Raw genomic sequence first — 13904 nt, 5'->3', positions numbered from 1 at the left:
CAAATGATGCTGTCCCTGCTCCCATATGGAGTAATGGGCCGTATCCTTAGCTTGAGGTGCATTCCCGTCCCTTCCCCCTGCGCTGGCACTGTTTCAGCCACCTAGGGCCACAGAGGCCCCTTGCACCATGGTGCGGGGGCGCCTGTGTTGCATGTAGTATTGTTCTTGTGCAGGAAAGGTCAACTTCATGGCAAAAAAACAGTCCTGGGAGGCTTCTCCCCCTTTCTATGTGTGCTGCAGAATGCAGCAGACATAAAGGATAAAAAGGAGAAATTGTGATTTTTCTCCTCATTGCGCCTAACCTGGGGAGGCATAAGTTTTTGGCACATCCCCAGGTTTACAAGGTCTTGTAAATCTGGGGGTGCATCACAATTCATGAGTGATGTGTGGGAACACCCACCACAAAGCCCATGGAATGCCTCCCTAACACAGATTAAAGAAACACAGCAATTTGCCCTGCCTTCCCCCTTACTCCATATCTACGAGGCCTTTCAAAGCCTCTTAATGTGTTTTTGTGTGGCCTCATAGATATGATTTAAAGGTTTGTACCACTGTTGCGTCACAAAAGGTGATGCAACAGCAGTGCAAGGGACTCGTAAATATGCCCCCCAATTTATATTCGATTCACATATGTTTTTTCACACCTCACTCTGAAACATTTCTTAAAAATTTAAATACCCCAGAGCTGAGACCAAATACGAGCCTTTTGGTGATTTGATTAGCTGCAATGTGCAATTACCTGTAGCATGCATTCAGTTCTATTCTGGGGATACTTGGGAGCAGGAAATGTTTCTAAAGTCGAATGCTGCCCCTGACTTTCCAAGCCTTACAGTACAATGCCAGCAGCTCGATTTTCTCTAAGTCTTTCCCCTAAATTCATGTAGTGTGTTATTGACATTCAGTCGAATACCAATATGACAATTTTATGGATGATTCCTAACAGAAAACTAGCCTATTATCAAACTACTGTTTTAGAGCATCCAGCATGTGTGTGTGTGTGTGTGTGCGTGTGTGTGTTTGCGCTTAAACATGGTGGTCATTTTGCAAATACTTTGACAAACTCTGTTCCAAAATGGATGCCTATTCTTCCACATGCATGCATAGATGGCCTTCTTGAAATGCCAGGGGCATTACATTATACAAATGTAAATAAGAACTGGCAAACCCAATAGGTCTGTTCCAGTGCATTAAAGTTGAGACCTTCTGGCTTTGCCAATGCGTGTTTCATTTTACCTTCAGTATTTTTTTAAGTTCTACCTTAACTTTCTTAGGTATATTTCATTTAATTTTTCCTAGTTTACCTGACTGTTTTCCTTTGTTGTTATTGTTTTCTATAGCTCTTTATTGAGAACATCTCTCCAACCCTCCATACCTTGCTGTTTACGTGGTATTTGCCATAGTTGAAATTGGATATGTGTCACATAAGAGGAGCATCATGTTCATCTCTGCCAGGGAGCCTCTCCCACTGGAACAGGTCCAGCCTGCCTACTCATCGCTGACTGTCTTATAAAAGGGCTTCAGGTCCACTCACAATGCAATCATCTCTTGAAAGGAAGCAAAAGCTTTTGCACCATCAGACTTCGAGGCGGTACAGCTGAGCTTGAAGAAACAGGTGAGGAAGGTCTGTATGTACATGTTTAAAATGGAGACTGTACTACTGCACTTATCTGTGGATTAATTTACTAGAAAGACAGTGAAACGTCTTGATCGAAGCAGAGATAAAAGCTGTCAGGCAGTTTTCCAGGGAGTGCTTGGACTTTAAGAGGCATATTAAATTTAGAACACGCAGCGTATGAGGAGCACAATTTGGCTTCAGCCTTGTCCCTGATTGAGTGATGGGCAAATAACAGCTGTTAATGCTCTGAGCAGAAGGCAATAATTCTGAATGAAAGCACTCAGAGAATTGTTTCCGTGCCTCTTCCTTCACTTGTAAATCTCTCTCTCGGTGTGTGTATGTGTGTCTAAATATATATATATGTAGATTAATAATTTAATAAAACTTAATTCAATATTTGTTACCCTAAGGCAGTGGTCCCCAAACTTTTTTGACCTGTGACTCCCTTGACCTATTGTCAGTTGGCTGCGGCTCCCCACTGTGTTATTTTTGTTTTAGCAAGTGGGGCAGAGGGGTGGGGGGCTTATAAGCCCGCCCTCTGGGGTTCTTCCATTTTGTTCCCTCAAAAATACTTGGTAGGAACTATGAAGGTATTATAAATCATAGATGTTGCAAAATAAAAAATATATAACAGTTGTTTAATAAAAAAAAAAACTTTAATAGGTTAAGGCAGAAACAATGCTCTTCAGCACTGTGGTCTGCATAATGATTTTCTTTTAAACTATTATTTTATTCCTTAAAAATTGCCTTCAGCACAGGGAGCTCTCCTTCAAGTCATTCTAGTTGCCAAGGAGCCACTTTTGATATGTAATAATGCAGCTCCACTAATCAGCACTACTATATTTCACTTTCAAGTACTTTACTAAAGTACTTTACTAAATGTTCCAGCAGCCACCATTATCTTAACTTTGCTTCTGTTTATTCTAGTGTCTGATGGAGTCTTTGCACTCTCCCATCTCAGACCTCAATATTTGTCTGCCGTCTCTGATTCCTTCTCACTACAGTCGTGTGTCACAATCCATGTCAATTCAGTTCTTATTATGGTACAAAACTCTGATGGAGGTCCACATAACACCATATTAAAAAAGTAAAAACACATTTATGCATTAAACATGTTGCATACTATCGTAGTTATAAGAACTTTTTCCTACACTACAAAAGATGTTAAAAAGTCTTCCCACCAACTAACATTAACAAGACTAAAAACAGTGCCCTTCAGGATTAAATAAAATATTTTATTAAAACAATACCACAATTTCCTTAAAAGTGACACCGTAAACATACTTCAGTCCAAAACGTGCCTCTGTTTTTATTTCTGCATTGCTCATAGTTTGTGTTAACTGTTCTGACAGATAGGAGCAATTTCTGTGCTATTTTGCATGTCGCACTGCCATCTAGTGGTACTAGAGAGAGTTTCATCTTAGCAAAACAGCTAGCTTGAAAAACGAAAGAAATTGCACTCAGAATATTTACGTCGTGGCGCCCCTGTGTAGTTTTGGAAGCGCACCAGGGTGCCACGGCACACAGATTGGGAACCTCTGCCCTAAGGTAACTATAACTCGCGCCCTTTCCATGCACTGCAAATTACCCTACATATTACATCAATTATGACATCACTGATAATATCACTGCCTGCAACATTTGCAATTAAATTATTGATGCGAAAACTGTGCATGGCTTGGGTGCGGGTCATACGCATGAGGTTTAGTTACTTGAGATTATCATAGCTATAACTATAACTGGTGAATTTCTATGTTTTTTTAGAGTTTAAAATGTTATGTTGTTGCTGAACATTTCACCTAAATATAATGTTGCTTTAACCTTTTTCAGGAGAGATAGATGGATAGCTAGATAGGCTGTGTACTGCTTCGCTCTTGAGCATTAGAACTCATATTAAATCATCAGTCAAGACGTTGCTGTGCTTCTGAAAGTCAAATTTTTACAGCTGCATTCAAGACTAGCAGCACATGCAGTTTTAGAAACCAGCAGGAACATTTTTTAAAATTAAATGTATTTATTTAAAGAGGACGGTAAATCAGGAATGGGGTCAGTAGTTTTTTGTTTTTCAGAAACACACTCCAGTTTTGGGAGCTGTTTTCTGGAGAAAAAAATGTTTGTGAACGGCCGTGAAATCTGACAGCGCCCGTCTAGCAAACACTTTGTACATTAAAAGGAATGGAGATGGCCCTCCCTTTCAAGGTACAGTAATGACCGCATCTCTAAATTTTGCGGAAGACAGTTTGTGAGGGTGGGAGAGGCAATGTCCCTTACTACCCTGGGGACTGTACACCGTCCGTCAAACTCACAATCAGGCCCTTACATGACGTTTCGGAGACAAGACGATGAACTGGGTGCGTTTAAGACGCTTGAGCAGGTTGAATGGTGTTTGATATACTCACAGCCTGGCAGAAAGTGAATGGTGTCTTGCTATAGCCAAAAGAGGAGAAGCCGCAGGTTTGCTGCTATTGTGGGGCTCACAAGAACCAATGAACGCACGTCAGAAGAGGTAAACAAGCTAAGAGTCATTTTCAAAAAGGAGAATGAGGCAGGTGCCGGCACTGAGGAAACATTAGTTCCTGCAGAGTGAAAGATGGGAAACCTGATGAGGACTCTGGACACTTTATTGCAGCTGGGTTTGTCTTCACCTTATGCATCCACACTTGCAAACAGTGTGCATGTCATCCTGTTATTAATAAACTAGATTGCCTAAGATTTCTCCTCCTTATTACGCATGGGCGTGGTCTGTTAGGAAGCCTCTTACATTACAACATTAGTTATTACACCAATGTATCTAATGTACACATTGAACTCCTGTGTGGCCCCCTGTTATCAGTAAAAAGGTATATATTAAATTTTTCATCTTTGTAGTACGTAGCTCCTATCCATAGGCAATTGTGTGTAGTATACTGTTACGTAACTTCATGCAGAATTATTCTACATTCAGGACAGGGGAGTGTGTTCCTTTTGTAAATGGCTCATGAAAGAGCAATGTAATCTGAAAGTGTAATTCACCTTAATCATTTCCCTACACTGTGTGGAAGATTCCTACATGTATGAAACCCTAACCTCTTTATTACAACCTGAGGGGTGGTGGGAAGTGCAGATTGCAGTGCATGCACTAATATGGAGATATGCCATGCAATTGGTTCCTGATAGACACCCCTTCTGCTATAGAAGATCTTACCTACCAAATGGTTGCAACTGTGGAAGGAGTGATGTTGGCAGGACACCGAGGAGTCCCTTATCTGCATTGCAACCCCTTGCTCAATTTTTATGTGACGCATGAATAATGGACTATACATTCACATTACAAAGTCTCCCAAAGAGGTAGAAATGTAAATATTATCATTGACATATGTGGGCCCCTTAAGACCTATACATGTCAAAGCTGTTCCCAGTTGTGACATGGATATTGGGGTGTGCCTGACGACAGCAGGCCCCCGCACCATGACTCCCTGGCTCACAGGCAGTGAGGCATAACTGAACATTGGGTGCATGTAATGCTTTATTATGCATGGAAAGCCAATCTGGAAATGTAAGTGCAACATTGGCACTCTTTACTTGGCCCTTCCCCTACCCGCAGCTCCTGTTTGAAAATTGGAACCTGTTGGTTTTTAAACTTCAGCTGAACTTATACAATGGACTAAAGGCTTATTTATGACATTTTTGCGTAGGGCAGAGCAGCAAGTCCCCTTGCTGCGTTGCCCTGTGTCAAGGATAAATAAAGGGCAGGAATGCACCATTTTTAAGCAATACAGAGCATTCCTGTCCTTTCTCCCTGCACTGGGGCTGTTTTGACTGGATAGCCCCAATGCAGGCACCCTTGCACCATGGTGCAAGGGTGCCTGTGTTGCATGCAGGATTGTTTGTGTGCAGAAAGGGGCAGAGAGGGGCAGCTTACTGGACAAAAACAATCCTGGGAGACTTTTTCCTCTTCCTAGGTGTGCAGTAGAATGCAGCACACATAGAAAGTGGAAAAAAATGAGGAGTAATAGCTTAAGGATTTGGCGCATCCCCAGGTTTACAAGGTCTTGTAAATATGGGGATACGTCAAAATTAATGGGTATTATATAGTTACACTCACAGCAGCGCCCATGGAATCCCTTTCTAGCACAGACTAAGGCAACACAGCGGTTTGCACTGCCTTGCCTTACCCCATATTTATGAGGCCTCATAAATCTGGGTCTAAATGACCATTGAAAACAACTGGCCTTAGATTTGTGAATCGGGCCTCCAACTTCTCAACAGTTTAATTTTCAAGCTGCCTACCTGCTAGTCTCCCCTCTCAGACCTGCATGCTTTACTTGAAATTGTACTTCAGCCTGTGCAACCTGAAGATTATAAACTGCTGTCAACAAACTGACCACTGTCAAGGACATCAAAGACTCCAGTGAATCTGGCCACATTCGTTGTCTTTGCAGTGCATGCCCACACTCAGGAGAATATTAGTACATTTATAGTATTCCCAAGAAGTATTGGGACTTTCTGTGATTTAGTGCAGTGAGGGGTACCACCTTGCCACCTGTACCCAACCTCAACAGTTCACAATTTACAATGATGCTCACCTAATTTCTTGTCTCTGTTACAACAGTCCCAAGAGAAGTACAACTGCTGAACCTCAGGACATCCATGGACCGCAGAAAGTGCATCCTCCTTGTGGCAGGTCTTCTGCTCCTGGAGATCTCTAGCCCTGTTGAAGCTTGCATATGTTTGCCATCAGTTCTACAGAACTCTTACTGCAACTCAGGTGTTGCTGGTGAGTAGAATAAACAAAAAATGATATTCTTTACTTTTTGTAAACAGAGATTCTTGCGTTTTAATGCCACCCGTTAGTCAAGATCTTTTGATTTTATTGTCTACTTAATATACTTCCACCGTCTTTCTGAGTGACTGGCATTTTGTCTATCAATCAATCAATCAGGGATTTATAGCGCGCATGTCTGCTCACAGAGTGTCTTGGTGCTTAAAAGGATTCCCTTCACTGAAGCCTTTCACAATAGTGTCCTCACTGAAAAGCTGTATTGAATAACAAGGTTTCAGATGAGCGCCTATAAATATTTTCCTCCCTTAATGCACGCAAATTTGGAGGAAGGGCATTCCACACCATGCAGCAAGGTGGGAGAAGGACAAGCCACCCCATTTTTAATTCTTGACTCTCTGTACCAGGACTATCCCGACATCAGAGGAGTGAAGAGTTCTGGTTGGACGATAGTGAGTAATCCTCGCAGAAAGGTAGCCAGGGACCGTGCAATAAAAAGCTCTGTGGACCAGCACTAATATTTTTAATTTAATTCTCTCTTTAACAGAAAGCCAGTGCAGTGCCTTTAGATGAGAAGAGCTAGGCGTCTACCTATGGACTCTTAGTAACATTGTTGCAGCCACACTTTGAACCAGCTACAGCCTCTTCAACAAATAGGCTAGAAGGCCCAATTATAAAACATTGGTCAAATATAATTGGGAAGTTATAAGAACATGTATCACTTTGCGCACCTGGAAAGGGAGCAGATAAATATATTTGTTTACAGGTTTTAAGAGCCCAAAACTGGAACCGACTATTGTCGCTAACTGAGGGCCTAAGGCAGTGGTTCCCAAACTTTTTCGATCCCCGGCTCCTTTGACCTATTGGCCGTGTTGGCCACGGCTCCCCATTATGTTACTTTTTTTTGGCGGGTGGGGGAATGTAATCCCAGCCTCTGGTGTACTGCCATTTTTAGCCTGGAAAATAATTGGGATGAAGCTGATGAGGGCATTAGAGAGCTTTAGAAGAGCACCAGATGACACTACATAGGGTCAGGTTTTATTTTTAAATAGGCACTGATGAGATTAAGTAATTTGCACAGAATCAAAGGATGGTAGTTTACGCCAGGACTCCAGCCTGGTTCCCCAGTTCTAAAGTCAACAGCTCTAACTGCTAGGCCACATCTCCTCCTTTGACAAAACTGGTGAAAGGATGTAACCCATCTGGCGGCTGCTTCTGAAATCTCCTTCCTGTGCTAGAATGGGTCAGTTATTATTTTTCAGTTTTTCTTGGATATTTTCTTTTCTTCTCAGACACCTTCATACATTTGGGCCCGTACTTATACTTTTTTATTGCTGCATTTGCGTCACTTTTTGACGCAAAAGCGGTGCAAACTTGTAAAATACCATTGTATTTTGTAAGTTTGCGCCGTTGTTGCGTCAAAAAGCGGCGCAAATGCGGCGCTAAAAAAGTATAAATATGGGCCTATGTCTTTCTGGTATCCGTCTTGCTTTGTCAGCGCCAGAGAAATGAACTCTGGTTTCATTGTTCCGACATTCAGATTAGTCACAGAGGCTGGGCGCTCTGGAGTCTCATGTCTGTCTCTATTTACCTGTACCTACACTATTTACAGTTTGTCTTCTTTATTCTCTCGTTCAGGTTGCTGAAAATAATTTATTGGAAACTATTTTTGTTCTTTTGTCATAGGGATATTATTAATGGTACTTTGGCGCCCTCCTCTGGTCACAGTAATTAATTCAGGGTGTTCTGATTACAATACCACGATGAAAGCTACCGATTCAAAGCACCTCCGAGTGGTTTCCAAACTGTGTGCGGCGCCCCTGGCTAGTTTTGACGGCGCACCAGGGACTGCGGCGCACAGATTGGGAACCACTGGCCTAAGGTTAACTGGCAGTCAATCTCACACCTACGTTTGAGCAACAGTGGCTGGAGAGGGCCATGCAGTGGCACATGTCGGCCAGCACTTCACACCCTAATAAGGGGAAAGGAAGCCAAACAACAAGATCTCGGTTTGATTGGCATTACATTGTAAATGACTAGCCCACATCCACTAAAAATAGTCCACTAGACATTTCTTGAATGTCCTAGGTCCTTCAGCAGATTCTTTTCCATAGAAAGATAAAGCTGTGTGCATCAGCATACAACACTTACCAGACCGCAAAGGACTCCACTAAAGAGGCCAAAAGAGCCATATAAATGTTAAAAAGAGTTGGACTCAGAGCAGAGCCTTCAGGGACTCTAAACTTGGTCACTCTAGGGTCAGATGCATACAGAGCCATCCAGGACAATGGTCCTCTGTCCAAGAGGAAAGAGCCAATTCATGCCAGAGCAGAACCTCTGACTCCCATTTCTTCCAGTCACTGCAGAAAAATAGAGTGAAACACTGTGTCAAAGACAGCGGATAGATCGAGTAAAATCAAGCAGCATGTTTCCCCTGATCAAGTGCCAACTTGATGGATTCTGTTAACTCCGCTTGTGCCTATTCAGTACTACATCATGGTCTGAATCCTAACTGTGAGAAGTGTAACAGATGACCCTGTTAAAAGTATTTGCAGAGCTGCCCATTAATGAACTTTTCCAACATCCTTCACACAGCAAGGTGGGCTTGAACATCTTACAACAGAGCTCTTTGATTTCCATTATGGATAAGACTTGGGGGGTTATTACAACTTTGGAGGAGGTGTTAATCCGTCCCAAAAGTAACGGTAAAGTGACGGATATACCACCAGCCGTATTACGAGTTCCATAGGATATAATGGACTCATAATACGGCTGGTGGTATAACCGTCACTTTACCGTCACATTTGGGACGGATTAACACCTCCTCCAAAGTTGTAATAACCCCCTTAGTGCTTAATTTGAGCCAGTGGTTTCCAGTGCTCGGCACTAGCACTTATGACAGTCTGCCACATATTGACTCTGTTTGTCTAATTTAGAGATGAGCACAACAGTTGTACATTCATTCAATATACATTAAAAATTACAAATACCTGCTGCTAAAGCCAATCTTGTAGCTTTGGCAGCTTGGAATAATCAGAGTTGTGACACTTGTGGAGTGTAGTTGCTAGTAGTCGTGTTAGTATTGTCATTGACAGCACTTGGAGGGGCAATGAATGGTTCAAGCTGCAATGGCCTCCTGACAAGGGCCATGGCACTTATTGTTTTACAAATTCGGCACTGACTGTAGCGCAATATCATCCTAGTTTGTAGAGGGCTGTAAGTGGCAGCTTCCTCTGGTTGGGTGAGGCAAAGCCTTAGCCAGGTAATACTTACCACTCCCATCAGGAATGGGTGATTGCACTCACTGTATAACCTACTCTCATCCTTGGGTAGCTTGGCACTGAGCAGTCAGGCTTATCACAGGGCAATGTGTAAAACATTGGCACAGCACACTTGTATGATAAATACACTGAGCATCATAAAAGAGACTTCACACATGATATATGTAAAGAAGATTTGTATTCAACATAGACATTAAATAACACAACAAGAGCTCCACTCCGCTGGCAGAGTTAACCGAGTTTTTGGCACTCCCTGCTCCAATTACAGCACGGAGTTTGGCCCAAAACGTCCCTGGCCATGGCAGCGAAACGGAGCTCATCGGCATGCGCAGCATCCCAGTTATGGGCCACACAGCGCAAGCGCAGACTCGCAAGTGCAGTCTGCGCTTGCACTGTGTGGCCCATAACTCCGCTGCACCTCAAAGTCTGTTCCGTGGAGCTGCTGCAAGCTGCTGCTGAGGGGCTGCACCGGCACCAGCTCCAGGCCTCCCTCCTTTCACTGTCGTCAGCTGCCCGGGAGCAGGGGGCAGAGGGAGGCAGAGAGCTATTCCACAGGCAATGGGGACCCCGGACCCAGGTCAGACCCTTGTTTTGCTTCCTTTTCTATGTGCCCACAGGGGATGGCACTAGGCATGGACAGTATTTCCATATTAGGGGCTTCTGTGCTTGGAAAAAAGAAAACTTGCAGTCAGAGCTCCACTTGAAAAGAACCCGTCTCCCCAGAGCCCCTGGAAAAGGAACTGGTGTTATGGGGTACGGTGCTGAGGCCAGGAAGGAGAGCCAGAGGAAGTGAGAGTATCTGCTGCTGAGTGCTAGTTCGGCAGCTCCTGCCAGATAGAGATGTGTGTACCCTGAGAGAGTGCCTTAGAGCCCAGTGGCAAGCAAGGCTATGCTCTTTGTGAAAATACCAGGCTGCTGGTGGTGAGCTGGTTTGCTGCTGCTAGTGCTGGGCCCTAAAGAAAGGGTGGTCTGAGGCTGTGTGTAAGTGAAGAGGAAGCAATCGCAAGGCTGGTGCAAGACAGGGGGTGTGCTTGGGTCTCCGTAGCAAGTTTGTGAAGGAGGGCGATTGGTGAAGGGAAGTGTGCAGATGTGGTTGAGAGCAGCAGGCTCCAGGCCGGTGGGCAGAAGAGAGGCCTGAAACAGCAGCTTTCGCTGCCTATGGATTACCACTCTGTCCTGAATGTGCCTGACCTAGGAAACGCTAAGCAGATTCGGGCCTGGTTAGGGTGCATTCAGGCCAGAGTGGTGAAAGGGCACGCGGCATTCTGCCGCATGCAGAAGTCTGCATAATTCCACAGAGTTTTTAGTCAACTCCTCGTATTTCCATGGAGTAGAACTCCGTGAGCTCCACCCGCCTTTAGCGTAAATCACATTAGGAAATATCACTAGCAGTACTAGGACCAGCCGTGTCAAAAACAATAAAACTACAATGTCTGATGTGTGATGACTTGAGTCGTAACAGACAATTCTGAATACACACGTAGACTTACCAAGTTCCGTTCCTCTCCCTAATGAGGCACAACATCTGGCGCGAGATGACTTAAGTCACACCAGACAATTGTGATTGATCACAGAAAGTTGCCAATGCCGTACTTGCCTGGAATGAGGCACAACATCTGATGGGCGATGACTTGAGTCACACCAGACCATTCTGAACACATACAAAGAGTTACTAATTCGGTACATCCTACGAATGAGGCACAACGTCTGATGCGTGATGACTTCAGTGGCACCAGACAATTCAGAACACACACAAAGACACAATGTTCAGTGATGCCACATGAGGTAGAATGCAACACTGCTAGTCTGGTGTGCGATGACATGAGTGGCACCAGAAAATTCTGACCACAGACAAAGACGCAATGTTCAGCGATGCCACATGAGGTAGAATGCAGCACTGCTCCAGGTATGCCTCCACCACCCAGGGTTGTACCCCATGAATCGGACACAGCACGCAATTAGGGTGCAGCTGGTGTGTTGCATGAGAAAAATGCGGCAATTCAGACAAAGCGGGCCGCGCATGGTCTTGCAACCGGTAAATCTGCTCACCCCAAACAAGAAGCTTCTGTGTGTAAGAGGCCCCACAATGAAGAGCCACACTCTTTAAATGCAAGCAGTACTTTGAGGGCCCTGCATTGGGCAATCCGTTCTCCAGGCACAATACTTGGTTCCAAGCTTACACCGTTGTTATCAGATGGGAACCATCAGACGACGTGGGCACTTAAGAGGGCACTGCTCTCCAGATGTCATGGGTAGAAGGTGTAGGTCCCTTGCGGGAGGTCGTTGATGTCCCTGAGTCCTGCACCAAAGCACAGGGAGCAAGCCAACAAGCCCTTGGAGAGCACACTTTGGGGTGCCACACAGCAGCAGCAACCTGTCCAGGCCAGCCACTCCTAAGGAAGAGTGTGCAGTCCCTTCCCAGGGCTGTAATTACTCCTGGCACACAACAGATCCTCTGGCAGTGTGCACGCCAACACTTGGTAACTCCAGACCTGCGTCTCCACAAGTGTATTTCCAGTTTGCTGCAGTGTGCTACTAGTAGTTATACTGTAGTGTGCAGTTGAAGCTGGGAAGGTTCAGAGGGTTCTCCTTCAAACCACAAATGTCTCCCCTAAATTTCAGTCCTATCTGCCATGGTCTGTGGAATGCAGACCTTATTCTTTAGTTGGCCATTAATCTGGCCCTGAGAGTCCAAGTGTCAAAACCTCTTCCTCCAATCTATCCAGAAAGGCCCACAAATACCAGAGGTCTGTTGTACCAGTTATGTGCCAAAGTTTTATAGCTGTCGCTGGAGAATGCACAGATGTGCTCCCCCATCCTCTAGTGTGGACTCGAGTTGAATTAAAAAGCATGCAAAGCATTTTAGAGTATAGAAACGCCCACTTCCTAGAAGTGGATTTTCTAAGTTTTTATTGAACAAAACACCTTCACCATGGGAAGGGGTTTGTCTGTAAGGATCTAATGATAGGAAACATGATGAGGCTGCTCTACTGCAACTCACTATTGCAGCTAGAAGTAATTGTACTTCTCCTATGTTAAACTATAGGCAGAGCAGCTCTCATATGTAGTGAAAACACACAGTCTCTGGGCATATATGTCTATGCGCACATACAAACCTTCATTGGTAGGCTGGACACATTTTAAAGCACCATAGGTGCCAATGTGCACACACAGGCCTGCTATTACAGGCTGGATACATGTTTAAGAATACCATAGGTAAAAGTGTGCACACAAATACCAGCTATGGCAGGCTGAAAACGTGTTTTAGCATACCAGAGATCACAAAATTGCCCTTCTAGGGCATGGACATGGCTCAAGGAGGCAACGTTCTGTTTCCCTAAAGCATTAAAAATCCTCGCACAGTTCCTGTCAAAAGTGGGTCACAATCATTTTTTTTAAGTTTAGAGAGTTAAGAGATGTGTTATGTCCACAGGCGGGAGGATAGGCATAGTTTCAGAACATATGAAAGGAAAAGGCCCCACAGATCTAGCACTTCGCCAGAGAATGAAGAAGTAAGGAGTAAATTTGTAAGCTTTCTGTGTGGTGTCCTTAAAAGGTACATGGCTAGATTTAACATAGCTCAGAAGATAGATATGCATACACTTGCTGAAAGTAAGTATTTAGGGACACATGTACGAACATTTGGAATTGCGATTTCCTAATTGCGATTCCATACGAATCCCAATTAGGAAATTGCAATTCCAAATGTAAGAAACTCGACTGAGTTTCTTTTGCGATTCCCTGTGGGTTGCAAACAGACCTAATTCATTAATATAAATGAGGTAGATAGCAATTTGCAACTCACCGGGAATAGCAAAAATCACAGGGATGGTGGCCTGCTGGGGTAAGCAGACAATCATGTCTGTGATTGATTTTAAATAAAGCAATCTTTTTTTTTTTTAACGCAGCTTGTTTCTCTTAAAGGAAAACAGGCTGAGTTTGAAAAGAAAAAAATGAAATGTTTCAGTTTTATTTTTTTAAGAGTAGGCAGTGGTTTGAGGGACCACGGCCTGCTCTTAAAAAACGTTTTTGCATGCATTCACAAAGGGGAAGGGGTAAAAAATGCTAAAATCACCAACCTGTGAGCTGGGCTGGACTCCCAGCTGCTCTGATACCCCTGCAACCGTCCGTGGTGCGGGTCATTAGGAGCCCAGGTCAGCCCAGCGGGGCTGCTGTCGGATGGCCTGAGCCACACTGCTGCAAACCTGGCCCGCCCTAACTCCTAAAACACATCGAGGCCTAAGAGTGG

General features: G+C 44.2%; 1 protein-coding gene across 1 annotated transcript in view; it reads left to right on the top strand.

Moving 5' to 3' along the window:
- The first annotated feature begins 1527 nt into the window (after positions 1 to 1527).
- Positions 1528 to 13904, top strand: part of LOC138261020 (metalloproteinase inhibitor 1-like) — a 50018-nt gene continuing 37641 nt past the window's right edge. Inside the window, exons 1-2 of the mRNA XM_069209625.1 lie at positions 1528 to 1612; positions 6207 to 6371. Coding sequence (XP_069065726.1) covers positions 6245 to 6371 — 127 coding nt within the window. The 5' untranslated portion in view covers positions 1528 to 1612; positions 6207 to 6244. The remainder of the gene's footprint in view (positions 1613 to 6206; positions 6372 to 13904) is intronic.

This window comes from Pleurodeles waltl, chromosome 10 (assembly GCF_031143425.1).
Source record: "Pleurodeles waltl isolate 20211129_DDA chromosome 10, aPleWal1.hap1.20221129, whole genome shotgun sequence".
Taxonomy (NCBI): Eukaryota; Metazoa; Chordata; class Amphibia; order Caudata; family Salamandridae; genus Pleurodeles; species Pleurodeles waltl.
Note: the sequence above shows the minus strand (reverse complement) of the source record. Positions and strands in the feature narration are given on the sequence as shown.